The sequence below is a fragment of the Myotis lucifugus genome, unplaced genomic scaffold (genome assembly GCF_000147115.1).
Source record: "Myotis lucifugus unplaced genomic scaffold, Myoluc2.0 scaffold_151, whole genome shotgun sequence".
In the NCBI taxonomy this organism is placed as follows: Eukaryota; Metazoa; Chordata; class Mammalia; order Chiroptera; family Vespertilionidae; genus Myotis; species Myotis lucifugus.
Window position 1 is genome coordinate 557137 of NW_005871199.1, and position 19456 is coordinate 576592.

General features: G+C 43.8%; 2 protein-coding genes and 1 long non-coding RNA gene across 6 annotated transcripts in view; 2 read left to right on the plus strand and 1 right to left on the minus strand.

Annotated features, from left to right (window-relative positions):
- Positions 1 to 102: 102 nt before the first annotated feature.
- Positions 103 to 18936, plus strand: CUNH1orf43 (chromosome unknown C1orf43 homolog). Of its 4 annotated transcripts, XR_002830827.1 has the most exons (9): positions 111 to 398; positions 794 to 895; positions 8772 to 8889; positions 9100 to 9153; positions 9773 to 9939; positions 10019 to 10077; positions 12317 to 12683; positions 13696 to 13736; positions 18494 to 18936. XR_002830827.1 is itself a non-coding variant. In XM_006095103.3 (7 exons), exons 1-7 carry the CDS (start codon positions 333 to 335, stop codon positions 12510 to 12512), a joined length of 762 nt encoding a protein of 253 aa, XP_006095165.1. In that variant the 5' UTR covers positions 111 to 332; the 3' UTR covers positions 12513 to 12919. The 4 variants fall into 4 exon arrangements, 3 of the variants coding, with proteins under 3 accessions (XP_023615021.1, XP_006095166.1, XP_006095165.1); XM_006095103.3 differs by lacking the exons at positions 13696 to 13736; positions 18494 to 18936 and having other exon boundaries at positions 12317 to 12919; XM_023759253.1 differs by lacking the exons at positions 10019 to 10077; positions 13696 to 13736; positions 18494 to 18936 and having other exon boundaries at positions 103 to 398.
- Positions 4863 to 19456, minus strand: part of LOC111827315 — a 29375-nt gene continuing 14781 nt past the window's right edge. Inside the window, exon 3 of the long non-coding RNA XR_002830828.1 lies at positions 4863 to 4923. This is a non-coding gene — a long non-coding RNA (uncharacterized LOC111827315). The remainder of the gene's footprint in view (positions 4924 to 19456) is intronic.
- CUNH1orf189 (chromosome unknown C1orf189 homolog) lies at positions 12548 to 18936 on the plus strand. Its single transcript, XM_023759254.1, has 4 exons — positions 12548 to 12683; positions 13696 to 13736; positions 16499 to 16628; positions 18494 to 18936. Exons 1-4 carry the CDS (start codon positions 12663 to 12665, stop codon positions 18593 to 18595), a joined length of 294 nt encoding a protein of 97 aa, XP_023615022.1. The 5' UTR covers positions 12548 to 12662; the 3' UTR covers positions 18596 to 18936.

Below are 19456 nucleotides of genomic sequence, written 5' to 3' on the forward strand. Positions count from 1 at the left end.
CGCCTCCTCCACATAGGCCACGCCCCCTCCACGTGATGCACAGGTGGCCTTCGCTTCCTCTTACTGGCGTAGTTCCGCGTCTCCGCTTCCACCGCTCCCGGCTGCCTTTGCGCGCCGGAGTCACGTGTTGGGGGAAGCGGGAAGGTGTCGTTCTTCTTTCCCCGCCTCCCCCATCCGCCATGTTTTCTGGCCGGGTCATCCTTGGTCTTTCTGCGTAAGGAAATGGCCGGGGGGTTTCAGAGAACCCAGGCGCCGTTGCCTCGGAGGAGCCCGGGCTGACGAGGCAGGGCAGCGGGGTAAACCGGAGCAGTTCTGCGCGGGGAGGGGAGGCCATGGCGTCCGGCAGTAACTGGCTGTCGGGGGTGAATGTCGTGCTGGTGATGGCCTACGGGAGCCTGGTGAGATTTCCCGACCCTAGTCCTGTTGTTGCGTGTGACCTAGTAGAGCCCCTCCTGGGGAGCAGTTCCTTGTCCTCATTCTCCACCCACTCACCTGCACTTTTTCTGGGTTTTGACCCCTATCCCGGGAGCACCTGGGGTCGTAAGTCACCGACTCGTACTGCCCCGCCCCTGGCCAAGAGCCCTCCCTCTGAACCCTAAAACAGAGTGCACCCCACGCCTCCGCTTGCCGGCTTCCTTTTACCCACCCCTGCTCTGATGGCCTTGCTGTCCCCGGTTACACCCCTCCCCCCAAAGCCTCCCGGAGAGCCTGAATCGCGATTTGAAATGAAGGCATGCCTTTTATTCTTTTCACTGTCTTAAGATTCTTTATTTCTCTCATATCTTTTGGACAGGTGTTTGTGCTGCTATTTATTTTTGTGAAGAGGCAAATCATGCGCTTTGCAATGAAATCCCGAAGGGGACCTCACGTCCCTGTGGGACACAATGCCCCCAAGGTAGGTCCTGCAGGCCCCGGGTGGGCGTGGCTTCCCAGATCCGTTCGGGCCCGGAAGGAGATTTCCTTTGCTTTTGGGAACGACTTTTAAGTCCCTCCTTTTCTTGTCCAGTTGCCCACGTTACCTTGGTAGACTGAGCAATAGCTGTCAGTTTGGGGGCTGGCTTACCTGCTCACTGCTGTGGCGTGTAGCTTCCCCAGGAACTTCAGCTTCTGCATCTGCAGAAGGAAGGGCTTGGGGTGAAATTCCCAACTTTTCTGTTAAGATACCTCCCAGTTCAAATTAAACTACCCAGTGTTTTCTGTTTGTTTGTGTGTTTGTTCTTTTAAATTTTGTTTTAGGATGGGGTTAGAGTGGTTAAAATTAGCCCCAGCACAATAAAAGTTGCCTCTTGCAGAACTTTAGATTTATAAGGGCTCCGTAAGTCATCCACTTCCAACGCTCACAGTTAGAAAGTGAAACCTAAGTAAATGAAACAGTTTAGCCAAAGACATTTTAGAAAGTGAATAACCACTTCTTAGGGGATTGCCTTCCTTTCCTTGGCCTAGTTATTTATCTACTGATGAAATTTTATCTCTATCCCAGACCTTTTTCCTGAGTTCCATACTTACATATCCAACTGCCTGCCTAACACTTAGATGTCTTATAGGCATGTCACACCTACCTACCTACATCAGAGCTCTTGATAACCCACCTCCATCCCCATCCTGCTGTTTGTTTCTGCCTTCCACTTAGAGCAGTGGTTCTCAACCTTCCTAATGCCGCGACCCTTTAATACAGTTCCTCATGTTGTGGTGACCCCCCACCATAAAATTATTTTCGTTGCTACTTCATAACTGTAATTTTGCTACTGTTAGGAATCGTAATGTAAATATCTGATATGCAGGATGTATTTTCATTGTTACAAATTGAACATAATTAAAAGCATAGTGATTAATCACAAAAACAATATGTAATTATATATGTGTTTTCCAATGGTCTTAGGCGACCCCTGTGAAAGGGTCGTTCGACCCCCAAAGGGGTCGTGACCCACAGGTTGAGAACCGCTGACTTAGAGTAAAAGACACCTGTTGCCCTTACCAACCTCTTTTTGTGTGGTTCTCCATTGATCACTGGAACCCAGCTACAGTGGTTGAATTTTCCACTTTTCCATGTGCTGTTACTGTGATGACCTGTTGGTCTTCCCTTGACTAGCTCATTTGTTCTTTAGATCTTAATTTAAATATTATTTCCTCCAAAGAGGAGTGCTTATTACCTATTTAAAATAGGTCCTCCTCTTTGTTTCCTCAGAGTCCCCTGATTTTTTCCTAGATAGCATTTTACCACTAATTTTCTTTTATGCTTAGTTTTCTATTTGTTTAATGCCTCTCTCTTCCATTAAACTTTAAGTTTCAAGAATGCAGGCCCCATACCAGTTTTGTTCACCACTGTAAAATCAGGATCGACACATGTTAGGTACTCAACTCATTTTAAGTGAAAAGCAGGTTAGTGGGAGAGCTAGAGCTAGTACACAACTCTCAATTCTAGACCAAAGTTCTTTCATTAACCAGTGCTATTAACCCTCCCCTCCTTATTCTTTGCTTGTATATTTCATGGAAAACCTCAAGAAAGATGTCATGGCCTGAAATGTCAGCAGAACTCCTTTAACATTCCCGTAGGTCCCCAAATGCCTGCTCACTTCCATAAGGATTAGGGTTGGCTTCCAGTATATCACGAGCCAATCAAAACTTGGACTATCTCGAAGCCCCATGGACTAGATGAGAGCAAGGTTCCTTTTGCTTTTAAATATCTAAATTTTCACCTATTGTTGGTGGAAGTAAAAATTAGTTAAACCACTGTGGAAAATAATTGGGCATTATCTAATAAGATTGTACAGGTTCCTAATCCACAGCTCAGCAATTCCACTCCTACCATAGAGAAATTAATTTTTGCTCATGTGTACCAGAAGATATGTACAAGATTATTTATAGCAGCATTGTTTGTCATACAGTAAGCCGTCGATTTAAGGGACTTCAGATTTAATGGACAAAATTTCCAGTCCATGTGTCATATGTGAAAATTAACACCCTGTTAATTTTAAAATGCTTTTAACCAAGATTTGTTTATAATTAACAGGTTACTTTATGTTCTTAATTCAGTAATTTTTAACAAATTTTAGCAAACAGACCATACGTTGAAAAAAACACTGTAGTGATTTTATCAACAAAAATATTACATATCTACAACTATAGTCTACATATTTAAATCTAAGAGTCACCGCTCTTAACAATGTTCGGCAAATGATTAGCATGTGGTCACACCACATTGTTCATGGTAATTGGTTCTGTTGTCGAGTAACATGACTTTCTGCAGTAGTTTTAACTAGTGTGCTAAGCCACACCCCAGCCATGTGTATTTGTTTACTCTCCTGCTGAAGGTGCAAATTTATTAGATCTATTCAGTATAAATTTAAAATTACTGTAATATATATATAGAAAACTTTTGTCTGAAGTTAAGCTTCTCATACATAATTTTAATTAAATAAACGTATTTACATAAGTAAAAATGGGAAAAGTAATTTGTCCATTTTTAACATACACATTCAGAAAACCTATTTTATTATATAACTTTCAGCTTTAATGGACATCCCCTTGCCCAAATTAGTCCATTATATCCAGATTTTACTGTATTTTAAAAAGAAATTGCCTTGGCCGGTGTGGTATGGTGGTTAAAGTGTCAGCCCGCTCGCCGAAGGGTCGCAGGTTCCATGCTCACTCAAGGGCATGTAGCTGGGTTGTAGATTCCATCCCTGGTTCCCGTTAGGGAGAATTCAAGAGGCAACTGATCAGTGTGTCTCTGTCACATTAATGTTTCTCTCAGCCTTTCTCTTTCCCTCTCCCCGCTTTCTTCCCTCCCACTCTCTAAAAATCAATGGAGCCCTAGCAGGTTTGGCTCAGTGGATAGAGCATCAGCCTGCAGACTGAAGGGTCCCAGGTTCGATTCTAATCAAGGGCACATGCCCGGGTTTTGGGCTCAATCCCCAGTAGGGGGTGTGCAGGAGGCAGCCAATCAGTGAATCTCTCTCATCATTGATGTTTCTATCTCTCCCTCTCCCTTCTTCTCTGAAATCAATAAAAATATATTTTTTTAAAAATCAATGGAAAATATATTCTCAAGTGAGGATTAACAAAGAAAGAAAAATTAAAATATATATATTTTTTCATATTTCAATGGCTGGAATTAAAACAAAACAAACTTCCATAAATAAAATAAATAAATAAAATTGTTATTGATTTCAGAGAGGAAGGGATGAGGGAGAGAGATAGAAACATCAATGATGAGAGAGAATCATTGATCGGCTGCCTCCTGCACGACCCCCACTGGGGAAGGAGCCTGCAACCAGAGTGCCTCAACTGGGAATTGAACCATGACTTCTGGTTCATAGGTCTGCACTCAACCACTGAACCATCCAGCTGGGCAGGGGCGATCATTAATCTAAATGTCTACTGAGAATGGCTCTCTCTATATATAAAAGGCTAATATGCTAAGTGTTCTTCCAACCGGTTGCTATGACACGCACTGACCACCAGAAGGGCAGATGCTCAATGCAGGAGCTGCCGTGACGCACACTGGCCATTTACAAAGAAACAGCACCGCGGACCTGGTGCCGACAAAGCAACACTTGGCTTCCCCCAAGTGGAACACAGGCCCCACCACCACCCCTGAGCAACAGCCCACCAAATCGCAGTCAACGCTGTCAAGACCCTATGGCACAAAATGCGGCCCACAGCCCAGCCCAGAAACGTTCACTGTGGGTGCTGGGTAATGATGTCACATAGCAATGACCAGCTTCCTTTCCCTAGTGACTAGACTCCTTGGAGTTTCTTCAGCCCAGGAACACGACTCGCTTTACAGCCAGGTGCAAACATTTTACAATTTAACCAAATGTCTGTGAAGGATTTTCCCATGTCTCATCTCATTTGATTCTCACAGAAGTCCTGGAGTAGGTAGATAGGAGACTCGGTAGAATCCTATTTTCTTTTCATTACCTGGAAAACAGAGATTTAGAGAAAGTTTAGAAACTTGACCTGACTGAAAAGAAGTAAGAAATGGTGGACCTTGAAAATGACTTAAGGTTTTCTCACTGCGCAGAATATAGTCAAACACTGCTGCAGTTAAATATTTTATCCTTTGTTCTCCCTGCGTGATCTACAATAATAATCTGCTTCATGTTGATATTTACTACTGTGTTGCTGACAATTACCTGAAAGAGAAGTTGGGGTGCTTCACTGAGCTGGAAAAGGTTTAGCTACATCAGAAAGCAGGTCTAATTAAGCAAGTTTATTCTATATATATAAAAGGCTAAGTTGACTCGTGCATGCATGATACATATAAAGCTCTGCGTGGCGCCAATCGCACACATGTGTTTTGATCTGTCATTGTCAATCATGAATTTGGTTGACACTTCTATTATAGAGAAAGGGCAAATAGTGATATTAAAATATTTCTTCTAATTAATTTACTTTCAATGTGCACGAATCTGTGCACCAGGCCACTAATATCTATAAACAGGGAATATGCTAATTAGCCAAGCATCATGACCGCTCCAGAGGAGGCTGCATCACGACCACTCAGGAGGAGCTGCGCACACAGATGGGCAAGAGAGGACTGCGTGCTGCCCCCACCCCAGTGGCTGAGGCGGGGCTGGGGGTGGGCCAGAGTGGAGACACAACACACAGGAGCACCTGCCCCCACCCCAGCAGACACAACATACTGCCGGGGGCATGTTCCGAGCTGCCACCACACGGCTCAGAGCACGCCTCTACCCCAGCCAAAACAATGCGGTGGCAGGGGCTACGCGGGGCAGTTGTGGGTCCCAGCCCCCTGCGGGGTGCCTCCTCCCACGATTTCAATCGGGCACTGGGCCTCTAGTAATATCCTATATAATAAACGGCTAATATGCAAATCGAGTGAACGGCAGAACAACCAGTCGCTATGATGTGCACTGACCACCAGGGGAGCGCCGTTCAGCCAGAAGCTGAGCTCGCAGCAGTGGTGGTGGAAGCCTCTCCCGCCTCTGCAGCAGCGTTAAGGATGTCCGACTGCTGGTCTAAGCCATCAGTCGGACATCATTCGAGGGCTCCCAGACTGCAAGAGGGCGCAGGCCAGGCTGAGAGGCCCCCCCCCCCGCCCCCACACGAATTACGTGCACCAGACCTCTAGTATAGTTATATTCTGGAATACTATAGGAAATGAAAATAAATTGAGATAAATACATGAACACTAATGAAGCTCAAAAGTATTTGTGAATGTAAGTCACAAATGTGAATGAATCTTGAAAACATCCTGAGTGAAAAAAGCCATTCACAAAAACATACCATATAATTCCACTCCATTTCTTTCATTTTTTGTATTGATTTCAGAGACTTGAGGGAGCGAAAGATAGAACCATTGATGATGAAAGAAAATCATTGATCAGCTCCCTCTTGCACGCCCCCTACTGGGAATCAAGCCCACAACCCGGGCATGTGCCCTTGACCAGAATCGAACCCAGGACCCTTCAATCCGCAGGCTGACACTCTATCCACTGAGCCAAACTGGCTAAGGGTAATTCTATTCCATTTATATGAAATTCTAGAACAGACAGAACTGTATTGATAGAAAGCACATTAGTGTTGCCCAGCGGGAAAGGTTGACTGCAAATGAGTATGAAGAACATTCTGGGGTGATGGAAATGTTCTGTATCTTTTTTCTTTTTTTTTTAAACCCTCATCCAAGGATATGCTTTTCATTGATGAGAGAGAGAGGAAGGTAGAGGGAGAGAAATATTGATTGGTTGGCTTGACTGCAATACCTGCCCCAACAGAGGATTGAACCAGCAACCTGGGTACATGCCCTGACCAGGAACCAAATCCATAATCCTCTGTTGCACCCAGGACAATGCTAACCAACTGAGCCACACCAGCCAGGGCATGTTCTTTTTCTTGATTGGAATGGTGATTGGGTATATTCATTTGTCAAAACTCATCCACCTACACAAATGGTTGCATTTTGTTGCATGTAAATTCACCCTCAATAAAGGTTATTTAAAATTTTGAAAGACAAATTACAGATTCAAAAAGTATTTTTTCCGCCCTGGTCAGTATTCTATAATGGTTAGAGTGTCAGCCCAGGAAGCGAAGGGTCGCAGGTTCGATTCTGGTCATCAGCAAGTACCTGGGTTGTAGGTTCCCTGCCTAGGATGGGACTTGGGTGGGAGGCAACCAATTGATGTGGCTGTCTCACATCAATATTTCTCTCTCCTCTCTCCCACTCTCTAAAATCAGTGGAAAAAATACCCTCCAGCGATGATCAACAACAACAACAAAAAGCCCTCTACTTTTGTATCTGATACTTCCAGATGAATAGGATGCAGCAATATGACCTTGTATTCCAGAGAAATGTCTTTGTTTTCTGGTGAGGGAACCACTGTGATACGCTGGTATTGTACAGGCAGATTCACGTGGTGGTAGGAAAGCATCCACAATGGCTTTGGCAGGATCAGGCTCACACTTGAACGGGCTCTCAGATTGTGATAATCATGCAGCTGATTCCTTTTCCATGGATTTTCTTTGTCACCAACACTCTCCAATGGTCATGAGTACTTTTATTTATTTCACCTCTTGCACATGCCTTGCTTCCAGTTTCACAGAATCAATTGGGTCCTCTTTTAAGTCCTGGATATTCATCTTTGTGTCCTGGGTCTTCCTAAGTGTGAGGGATGGCACCATAGTGCCACATATATCCTTTATAAGGGAACAAATTTGCAACAAAATGGAATTTTCCTCTTTTCACCTCGTTTAATTGGTTTTGAATGGTCCTTTGTAATAAGACCAGTGTGGTACTTGAACTACCATATGGAACGCATCCTTATCTGTATAAATTGGGATATCATGAAATGGAGATGTGTATTGTCCTTTTTTATTTTTATGTTTTTACTTTTGGAGAGGGTGAGAGAGAAACATCAGTGTGAAAGCAGCAATCATCTGCCTCCTACATGCCATGCCCCCTACCCAGGCATGTCCCCTGACCAGAAATCGAACTGTCAAATTGTCCGTTGCATGGAACAGCGCCCAACCAACTGAGCCACACCAGCCATGGCTGTCCTTTTTAATTTTTCTCTCTTTTTTTTTAATATACATTTTATTGATTTCAGAGAGGAAGGGAGAGGGAGAGATAGAAATATCAGTGATGAGAGAGAATCATTGATTGGCTGCCTCCTGCACGCCCCACATTGGGGATCGAGCCTACAACCCAGGCATGTGCCCTGACCAGAAATGGAACCACAACCTCCTGGTTCATAGGTCATCCTTCAACCACTGAACCACGCCGTCTGGGCTTTCTGAATTTTGAGGGCGATGCGGTACTCAAGGGTGAAGGGCATGGCGCTCCTCAGGGCTGAAGCAGCTCATGTACCAGAGACATTGCCTGCTGCTGCCACAGACCAAGCAGCCCGAATCAGTTCGGACTGATAAGGAGAGACCATTCTTTTTTTAAATTCCTCACCAGAGAACATGTTATTTTTAGAGAGAGGGGAAGGAGGAGAGAGAGAGAGACCAAATAGTTGTCTCCTGTACTTGCCCCAACCAGGGATCAAATCCCCAACCTAGGTATGTGCCCTGACTGGAATTGAACCCTCAACCTTTCAGTGTATGGGACGACATTCCAACCAACTGAGCTACACTGGGGCAAAGAGAGACCATTATTACGTTTTTTAGTCTTATCCTGCAATTTCATTAGCCAAATGAGCATTTTCTCTGCTTCTGTCATCTTAGTTGCTCATTTGCTCTGCTCCATGTCCAGATTAATGGAAAGCAGAGTGCAGGGTAAGTGATTGTGTATTCTTTTCTCTGAACAGGACTTAAAAGAGGAGATTGATATTCGACTATCCAGGGTTCAGGATATCAAGTATGAACCTCAGCTCCTTGCAGATGATGATGCAAGACTGCTGCAGCTGGACACCCAGGGAAATCAGAGTATGTGGCATTCTCTTGGAAAATACTTCAGTGAGGAGTCCTGCAAGTTCAGAATTCCTTTGCTCTCAGAGTTGTAACATAGCTGCTGGCAAAACCAGCAGCTGTGGGTCCTGTGTTACTGGGTATATGACATGTGGAGGGCAGGTTTTTAGCTTGGCGTTTAGAGACTTTTTTGAGGGTTATATCTGAGACCACTCTCTTTCTCAACAGGTTGCTACAACTATTTATACAGGATGAAAGCTCTAGATGCCATCCGTGCCTCTGGTAAGGGCTAATTGACGGGCCATTCGGGATCCTGAAAGCTCATTAGGGAAGAGGGAGAGGAACCCACTTGATGTACGTTAGAATTTGTCCTTTCTGCACTCTCTCTGGTTCGTAGAAATTTTCCTGGTTTTGTGAGTATTGGGTGACTCTTTTGCATGAGAAAATGATGTAGACAAGTTATTTCTTCTCCAAAGAGTCTGAATTTGTTTTGTTCTTTAGACCTTAAGTGTCATGAGCTGGGTGGTGGCAATTTGCTTGTTTTCCGCAAAAGACAAGCTCTTTTGCTAAGCCCCAGATAGATTATTCTTTACTTCTTTTATTCTATAACCATTATCACATATACTCTGTCTCTACTAAAACATAGTTTGTCTTAAAGCCAGGGTAGATATGTAGGGGGGTAAACAGGAGGGTAACACGATTGTGTATCATTGATATAGTTACAGTTGTGTTGCCACCACCAAATGACAACTCAGGCACAGCTCTATACCTCTGGTCTTCTTAATTCTTTAGAACTTCCCTGCAACTCATTCATTGGATCCATTTCTAAGTTTGGGAAATTAACTAGAAAGAGTAACAAATGGAAGAAGGGGTAGCATTATGCTATTATTTATCTCCTCAGAAATCCCATTTCATGCTGAAGGCCGGCATCCCCGTTCCTTAATAGGCAAGAATTTTCGCTCCTACCTGCTAGATCTTCGAAACACTAGTACTCCTTTCAAGGGTGTGCGCAAGGCCCTCATTGATACCCTGCTGGACGGCTATGAAACAGCCCGCTATGGGACTGGGGTAAGCTGGGTTGCCACTAAAGGGAACTGAAGGGATCCCCACACTAAGAGACCCTCACTCTCCCTTCCTTTTTCCTCAGGTCTTTGGCCAGAGAGAGTACCTGCGCTACCAGGAGGCCCTGAGTGAGCTGGCCACAGTGTGAGTTTAGAGGGGAACATGTCAGAGGGGACTGGTTAGAGAATATATAGTAGTGCTGGGCTGCTTCCATAGTGAGATGGCCTCCATAAAGCAATGTGAACAGAATCCATGGTAACGTAAGAGTGTCAGGTCCCAGACAATGAGAACTGCCTCTCGCTCACATTGGAAAGCAGATGCACCTCAACAAGCTAATAAGCGAACCTTCTCCTGCTTTTGTTCACCTCTTTTTTAATTGGTGTAAAAAGAAGTAGAGTTTTTCAGCACACAGAGATGCCTTCTCTCCCAGGGTCCTCCTTCAGTGCCTTGGTCTGATAAAAATAAGATTTAAATGCCACCCATTTTTATTACTACTTTAAGCATTAGTAACCTCTGAAACAGGACATCACTGTAGAGTCCCCTGATGAGTATGTGTGTTAGAGGAGAGGAATCATGACTTTCTGGGAATGTTTTAAATATGTACTAACATAGTTTCATTATGTTGTTTATGCAAATCTATAATAATAAAAGCATAATATGCTAATTGGACCGGACAGCCCAACAGCAGAACAACCATCCCGGACAACCTTCCGGATGAAGCCAGGGCTGCGAGGGCCTAGCCCCTTGCATGAATTTTGTGCATTGGGCCTCTAGTGTTAAAATGAAAGGGTAAAAAGGATAAGCCAATCTAGAATAAAAAGTTAACAGCATGAAAAGAAAGAATACATCTGTTTTCTGATGTGTTGAGTATGGATCTTTCTCAAACAATAAGGGTTATGTCTGTCCTGTCTTTTCTCTGTTCCTAAGAATAAACCACCTTGTTCCTACTAAAAACTACTAGCAACGGTAATGAAAATGAGCATGTGGGAAGGATGGGAAAGGGCATTTGGTCTAGAAGTCAGGCAGGAGGCCTGTTCAAAACTTTTTTTTTTAAAAGACAAATATTTTATGACTCCGTTACTTGAGATGCTTAGAGCAGTTAAATTCGTAGAGATAGACAGCAGAATGGTGGTTGCCACGGGCTGGAGGAAAGGAGGACTAGAGAGTTAATAGGTAGAGGGTTTGTTTTGCAAGATGAAAAAAATTCTGGATATTAGTCACACAATAATGTAAATGTACCTAACACTACTAAACTGTAAACATTTAAAAATAGTTAAGATGGGCCCTGGCTAGAGTGGCTTATTTGTTTGGATTGTTGTCCTGTCCACGGGAAGGTCACAGGTTCAATTCCTGATCAGAGGCACATACCTAGGTTGTATGTTCAATCCCAGTTGGGGCAGGTACAGGAGGCAAACAATTCATGTTTCTCAAGTCAATATTTCTCCCTCTCTCCCTTCCTTCCTCTAAAAAATCAATAAGGTTCTATAAAAAATAGTTAAGATTTAAATACAGCCGAAACTGGTTTGGCTCAGTGGATAGAGCGTCAGCCTGCGGAAGGTCCCGGGTTCAATTCCAGTCAAGGGCATATACCTGGGTTGCGGGCACATCCCCAGTAGGAGATGTGCAGGAGGCAGCTGATCGATGTTTCTCTCTCATCGATGTTTCTAACTCTCTATCTCCCTTCCTCTCTGTAAAAAATCAATAAAATATATTTTTTTAAAAAAGATTTAAATACAAAAAATAGCAACTTTTATGTTTATTTTACTATAAAAAATTTTTAATTTAGTCTCTCTGATTTCTAGCTTCTAGAAAGGTTCAATGGATGTAGTGAAAAATAGTATAGGCTCTGAAACCTGACTAACTTAGGTTTGAATCCCAGCTTTCTGTCACTTAATAGCTTTGTGACCTCAAGCAAGTTACTTAATGGACCCTCAGTTTCCTAACCTGAAAAATGAAATGATCCCACAATGTAAGAATATTGAGATATTAGTAAATTAGATGTTAGGAAAGCACCAAGTTTAATGTCCTAATGTGATCAGTACTCAGTAGTTACTTTCATTCTTATTATTTGATACTCCATTCTCAAGGGATTCTCTCTGGACTGGGAAAATATTAGCGGCATACACACATTAGGCGACTCACCAGAATTAGAAGTTTTCTTTAAGAGTAGTGAGATGAAAATGTTGGGCCAGAGGCAGGGACTCAGTGGGAAAATTGGTTACTCTGCTATTTCTAAGCTGCCAGGTAGGATTTTAGTAATTAGTTTATAAAATAGGATAGAGACCATTTGTGCTACAGCTGCATTTATGGGATGGATGAACCTCGAATTCTATTCTTTCATTAGTCCTCATTCTGCCTGTGACCTGCCCTCTGTGTTCTTCAGGGTCAAAGCACGAAGCGGGAACTCTCAGCGACAGCATCAGTCAGCAGCCAAGGACCTCACCCAGTCTCCTGAGGTCTCCCCAACCACCATCCAGGTGACATACCTCCCCTCCAGCCAGAAGAGCAAACGTGCCAAGCACTTCCTTGAACTGAAGAGCTTTAAGGACAACTATAACACACTAGAGAGCACTCTGTGATGGCGCTGAAGGACTTGCTGTTGATGGAGCCAGAGAGACTGCATGGTGCTGGCTGGGTGCCCCTCAGGTCATCTGGATCAGCTGAAGCTCCCGGTGGTGTCCACAGCTCTTAGAGCTCATGCCTAGAGAATCATTCTCCACGCCTTCCTTATGGCCAGTTTCAAAACACCAGTTAAGACTTTTTCCCTTGGTAGCACTTTTTTTCTGGAGTTGAATTAAGATGTTTTTCTTAATGTTTCTGTCAGAGCTTCCTTAAAAATCCTCACTTGGTTTTGATCATAGTTCATCTGCCCCTTTCTAGACTATAATCCCAAGGGTGAGAGAGTTGGGGTGACAGGGGAAGAATGGTCAGACCAATGCACTGGTCTGACTTTATAAATTAATAAAATGAACAATTAAACAATAAAGTATATGATTCATTCATTTACAGTTGCCTTTTAGTAAAACAGGCATATGATATGTTCTCTGCATCTGCCTCAGGATACGGCATGAGGATTTGCCTTCAGAGAATTGATAGGACTGGACCCTGGATCTGGGACCATACAGATATTCCTTGGGATCCCAACAGAAGAAATCTTAAAATTGGGACTGTGGTCCTTGCTCATAAAATTGCCTGTGTCACTAATAGAACACGAGAACCAGGATTCTTTCAGGTGTCTCGGGCATCAGCCCAGGTGACCAATCAACTCCTACCTGTAGGGTCATTGTTGGAGGCAAAAGTGTTGCTATGACTACTGAAACCTTGGTTACTGAACCAAACAGAAAGAGCCTGCTCAGTCTCCCCAGACCACATCGGACAAAGTCTATAAACATGTCTACGGAAAACCTGGCAAAGACAGAAAGCGTATGCAGAGTTGGAAGGAGAACCGGGGTGGAGGGGATTTTCCAGATAAGTTTACCAGGAGTGGCCCTTCTGAGAGAGGCCCTTGTAACAAGAATAGTAACAGAAGTGGGAGACTGGATCTGGCACATACTATGCCTGGCTCATAGTATTTATGTATGTCATAACTCCTACCTATGCTCTTTGATCTGTTCTGAAAGGCATAGACCTTTCTTCCCACCGCCCCTAGAAAATTAGCCCCTCTCAAAAGAGAAAGATCTGTGCGTCTCCCACTAGAGTAGGGCACTAGGTGTGAGGAACTGGAGATAGAAAGCAGATCAACAGAACTCCCTTTTCTTGCAGAGTTTTCAAAGGAACCTGATACTTAAGAAGATGATTGACAGGTAATCTCTGCTTCTATTTCTTCCCTTACTCTTCAGCTTAACCTTTTACCCTCTTGTACTCCCTGAGCCATCTCTCAGCTCTGGATGAGCTTCTAGGGGCTCATCAAGAAGAAAAACAGGCCCTAACCGGTTTGGCTCAGTGAATAGAGCATTGGCCTGCAGACTAAAGGGTCCCAGGTTCGATTCTGGTCAAGGGCATGTAGTTTGGTTGCGGGCTCGATGCCCAGTAGGGAGGGTGCGGGAGGCAGCTGATTGATGTTTCTCTCTCATTGATGTTGATGTTTCTAACTCTGTCCCTCTCCCTTCCTCTCTGTAAATTCAATAAACATATTTAAAAAAAAGGAAAACCGGTGTGGAGGGGGCCAGAGATAGCCTCCTAGTGCCCACTATGTTAAGCTGTAACAATGGTGATTGTTTTTTAATCCTCACTAGAGGCCATGCTTATTGATTTTTTAAAGAGAAGGGAAGGGAGAGGGCAATGTTAATGTGAGAGAGAAACATCAATCAGTGCCTTTCCAAAGGTGCCCAGACTGGAGATCAAACCTGCAACTTAGATGTGTCCCCTGACTGGGATTTGAACCCACAACCTTTGGTGTATGGGACAATGCTCCAATCAACTGAGCAGCACCAGCCAGTGCCTAGACCAGGGGTGGGCAAACTTTTTGACTCGAGGGCCACAATGGGTTCTTAAACTGGACCGGAGGGCCGGAACAAAAGCATGGATGGAGTGTTTGTGTGAACTAATATAAATTCAAAGTAAACATCATTATATAAAAGGGTATGGTCTTTTTTTTTTTTTAGTTTTATTCATTTCAAACGGGTAGTTTGCCCACGGCTGGCCTAGACAATGGTTTTTATTGTCCATTACCATTCTCTAAAGGAAAATCGGAGTTTTTGTTGTCTTATTTTTATTTACTTTTTAAATGTTTTTAATTGATTTTTAGAGAGAGAGGAAGGGAGAGGGACAGAGGTAGAAACATGGATGAGAGAGTAACATCACTGATCGGCTGCCTCCTGCACACACCCCCACTGGAGATCGAACCCGCAACCCAGGCATGTACCCAGACCAAGAATTGAACCAGCGACCTCTTGGTTCCTGGGTCCACACTCAACTGCTGAGCCACACCAGCTCGGTTTTTGTTTTATATTTTAAAGAGAATGCAAGTATTTGTTGCCTGGCATTGTACTAATCATGTGGTAGGTATGCAGTATTTGTTGAATGGGTGAGAAGATTCAAAAGCCTAGGCTGTATATATCCTTTACCTGGAGGAACTTTTTAAAAAGCACAGGTACGCAGTCCTGGGCAGTGTGGCTCAGTGGGAGCATCATCCTGTGCACCAAAAGGAGGCAGGTTTGACTTCCGGTCAGGGCATATACCAGATTGCAGGTTTGACCCCTGCGGGAGGCAACCAATCAATGATTCATTCTCTCTCTCTCTCTCTCCCTCCCTCCCTCCCTCCCTCCCTCCCTTCCTCCCTCCCTCTCTCTTCTCTCTCCCTCCTCCCTCCCTCCCCCTTCCTCTCTAAAATCAATCAGTTAATAAAAGTGAAAAAGTAGAAACCACCCAGCTAGGTATATTATGATACAAAAATGCTAGGCAGCCTTTAAACAGAATGAAGCAAAACTTCTGTGTGCTGATATGAAAAGTTCAAATTGTTAAGTCATGCTGCCTATATAAATATGCTTTTATGAAAAAATTAAAAGATGTACTTGCTGGTATCTGATAGAAACATTTTCTGGAAAGATACACAAGAAACTGATAGCTTTGTTGAGAAGGACTGGAGCAGAAGAATGAAGCTTTCACACTATATTTCTGTATGGATTTAATTTTCTAGTAATCTGTAAAAAATACTTGATTTTTAAAAAAATCTCTGGGGCCCTAGTTGGTTTGGCTCAGCGGATAGAGCATTAGTCTACAAACTGAAGGGTCCCAGGTTCGATTCCAGTTAAGGGCACATGCCTGGGTTGCAGACTCGATCCCCTGTAAGGGGCGTGCAAGAGGCAGCCAATCAATGATTCTCATCATTGATGTTTCTATCTCTCCCTCTCTCTTCCTCTGAAATCAAGAAAATTTTAAAAATCTCGGGGGTTATCTGAGCAGAGGATACATATATATGTATGTATTTATGTAGGCATATATGATGCATATGTGTATTCCTTTTATGTATTAAAAAAACATTAATCTTCCAAAAATGTGTCTAGTCAGGACTGAGAGTCACTGGTATGATGGAAGGAGTTAATCCTTAGGTTGGATTTGATATGCAGGTCTGCTGTTAAGTGACCTTGGGCCACGCACCTGAAATGTTAGTTTCCTTGTCTGCATATGAAAATATCTGTGGCACATGCTTGCTATGATGATTAAATGACAAAATGTACTTTTTACAAGGTTCTAAGTCTGTTCTAGGTACCCTTTCAAGGAGTTTGCAGTCTTCTGACACTATCACAAAGATTTTGGTGAAGAAGCAACCACACTGTTCTAGCCGGTTTGGTTCAGTGGATAGAGCATCAGCCTGCGGACTGAAGGGTCCTGGGTTCGATTCCAGTCAAGGGCACGTGCCCAGGTTGAGGGCTCGATCCCCAGGAGGGGGCATGCAGGAGGCAGCCGATCAATGATTCTTTCTCATCATTGATGTTTCTATCTCTCTCTCCCTCTCCCTTCTTCTCTGAAAAAAACAAAACAAAAGAAGCAGACACACTGATGGGGTTTTTGTCTCCATTCCTAACTCTAACCCATTCTAACCCTACCTCTATACCTGGGGCAGGTGGCGAAATGCACACACTCTCTGTCTGTGGCAGACGACATTGAGCCAGAGGAGAAACCCTTATGTTACTCTAAGGATTCAGGATGCCATGGCACAGGAGTTGGCACTGGCCAACAAGCAACTATTGATGGTGAGTTCTAGCAAGGATGACCTTAGGTCTCATCCACTACTGCTCTGTGCTATGCGCACTGAGATTCCCAAACTCTTCATCTCTATTACTCACCCTGCCATTACTTTCCTCTGAGGTCTTCACTACTGCACCAGAGCAATAACTCTTTAACTCTTAAATGCCTTAAGCACCTTTTTACTGAGTGATTCTTTGCATTCCGCTGCAGATGGAACATTACAAAGTTCCAAAGTTCAGTAGCCCTTGCTCCTCTCATCTTGGTGAGACTCAAAACTGCTTTAGTGCCCAGCACCTGCCTCTCAAAATCTCTCTCCCTGGGGTCCCCAATTGTTGTCATGTTACCATCTTTGTATCCCAGGTGCCTAGCAGAGTTCCTGGTTCATTATATGTTCTCAGCAAATATTTGCTGAACATGGGGCTTCACCTGGAGAAAAAAATCGGATGGGCTTCTCCTTCAGTGGTGTAGCCTCTATGCTCCTGCCTAGCTTTATGTCACAGCTAAGTCCAGACCCAAGAGGACATGATAGAATAATGGGAAAGCAACCTGGGAGAGAGAATGAGAAGGGGGGTGAACAGAGGGCAACACCATACTGTGGATGAAAAGGGGCCACACACTAAAACTGACAAGGTCAGGGGAGGCCTGCATGGTGGCCTTACAAACTCAGAGACTTAAAATAACCACAAAGAATGGCCTGAAATTAAAACTTTTTAACTAGCCTGCTGGAGTGGTTCAGTTAATTGAGCGTTGTCCTGTGCGCACTGAAAGGTTGCCGGTTCAATTACTGGTCAGGGCACATACCTGGGTTGTGGGTTCGATCCCTGGTGGGGGCACATATGGAAGGCAACTGATAGATGTTTCTCTCTCTCATTGATGTTTCTCTCTCCCCCTTCCTCTCTCTAAGTATGATCTCCTGTAAGGATTAAAAAGACAAAACAAAACTTTTTAACTAAAAAATTTATGGTGGGTGATCATGTCCTAGAATAGAATCTTCCCTGAAAAAGATCAATTTTCACCTTAGTTAAGTCTGTCAATTGTCTTTTTGTATCTATGATAACATACCTTTAGAATGTCATAATTCACTTTAAATTTTTTTATTTATTTTTTTTTGGAAAGGAAGGGAGAAATAGAAACATTAATGATGAGAGAATCTCTCATAGCCTGCCTCCTGCAGGCTCCCTACTGAGGATCAAGCCCTCAACCCAGGCATGTGCCCTGAGTGGGAATCGAACCATTACCTCTTGGTTCATAGGACAATGTTCAACCACTGAGCCACATCAGCCAAGCCAAAATAATTTACTTTTTCCGGACCCCTCAAAGTACAGCTACTGAACCAAAGTGGAGACCACAGATCTCCTCATTGTTATTAATTGTTGACTTAATTTTTTATCCAATCCCAAAGGTTCCCTCACCCCCACTTTGCTTTCTCCTGCCTCCCTAATCTATGAATTTCATATAACCCACTTACGTCTTCTCTTTTGATTGTAATGTGTAAAATAAGATGCAAAACTGCCATTCTCTGGAGCATTTTCTCAGTCCATTGAGATTTTGCTTTCTGGCAATTGTCAACAGTTTGGCTCAAATAAACTCAAAAAAATTTTTCTACAGCCCAGCCAGTGTGGCTCAGTGGTTGTACTTCAACCTATGAACCAGGAGGTCACCGTTTGATTCCCAGTCAGGGCATATGCCTGGGTGTGGGCTCGACCCCCAATGGGGGGCATGTAGGAGGCAGCCAGTCATTCTCTCTCATCATTGATATTTCTATCTCCCTCTCCCTCTCTGAAATCAATAAAAATATATTTTTAAAAAATTCTCTATAGGTTTGAAAGTTTCTTGTGTTGACAATATTCTGTTGTGCCCTTCCCATCAGGTCCGTCAAGCCGCCCTGCACCAGCTATTTGAAAAGGAGCATCAGCAGTACCAGCAGGAACTAAATCAGATGGGCAAAGCTTTCTATGTGGAAAGATTCTGATGACATCCGAAACACTGTCCTTCCATTTTCATCATGCCCACTAATCTAATCTTCTCGAGCTCCTGCCACCTTGAACTTCCTTCCCAAAACACACCTGGATCTAGTTATCTGTCCACAACTTAAGGTGGTGCTTCTACTCTCGCCTCTCAACTGCCTGGTGCTATTTGGGAAACCATCTATGAAAAACTGGGAAAAAACAAAACACCAAGAGTGACACCTTGTGGTCAGAATGAGAGATGTAGTGTTGATGTAAGGTGGTGAGGGAAGATGGAGAGATAGACAATGTGAGAGAATCCTGATTTGGTTTAATAAATAAGCTAGTTCTTAAAGCTTCAAACTTAGTTCCTGGCTGGCGTGGCTCAGTTGGTCGCAGCATCATCCCGTACATCAGAAGATACTGGGTTCGATTCCTGATCAGGGCGCATACCCAGCTTGCAGATTTGATCTCCAGTTGGGGCCTGTTGCTAGAGGCAACAAATTGATGTTTCTCTCTCACATCTGTTTCTCTCTCCCCCCACTTCCCACCCTTCCTTCCAAATCTCTAAAAAATCAATTAAAACCCTGGGCAGCCCTAGCTGGTTTGGCTCAGTGGATAGAGCTCGGCCTATGGACCAAAGGGTCCAGGATTCAGTTGCAGTCAAGGGCATGTACCTCGGTTGCAGGCTTTTCCCCGGCCCAGGCCCTGGTCAGAGCTCATACAGGAGGCAACCAATCAATATGTCTCTCTTACATTGATGTTTCTGTCTTTCCCTCTCCCACTCTCCCTAAAAACCAATGGAAATATATCCTCGGGTGAAGATTAACAAAAATACCCTGGCCAGGGTGGCTCAGTTGGGCTCAGTTGAGCATCATCCCATGCAC

What these genes read in the sequence shown, in the direction of transcription:
- CUNH1orf43 (XM_006095103.3), top strand. Translation starts at nt 333, where the DNA reads ATGGCGTCCGGCAGTAACTGGCTGTCGGGGGTGAATGTCGTGCTGGTG. An exon ending in TGATGGCCTACGGGAGCCTG is followed by an intron (nt 399 to 793) that starts GTGAGATTTCCC and finishes TCTTTTGGACAG; the next exon opens with GTGTTTGTGCTGCTATTTAT. An exon ending in TGGGACACAATGCCCCCAAG is followed by an intron (nt 896 to 8,771) that starts GTAGGTCCTGCA and finishes TTCTCTGAACAG; the next exon opens with GACTTAAAAGAGGAGATTGA.
- CUNH1orf189 (XM_023759254.1), top strand. Translation starts at nt 12,663, where the DNA reads ATGGCCAGTTTCAAAACACCA. An exon ending in TGGCCAGTTTCAAAACACCA is followed by an intron (nt 12,684 to 13,695) that starts GTTAAGACTTTT and finishes CTTTTCTTGCAG; the next exon opens with AGTTTTCAAAGGAACCTGAT. An exon ending in CCAACAAGCAACTATTGATG is followed by an intron (nt 16,629 to 18,493) that starts GTGAGTTCTAGC and finishes CCTTCCCATCAG; the next exon opens with GTCCGTCAAGCCGCCCTGCA.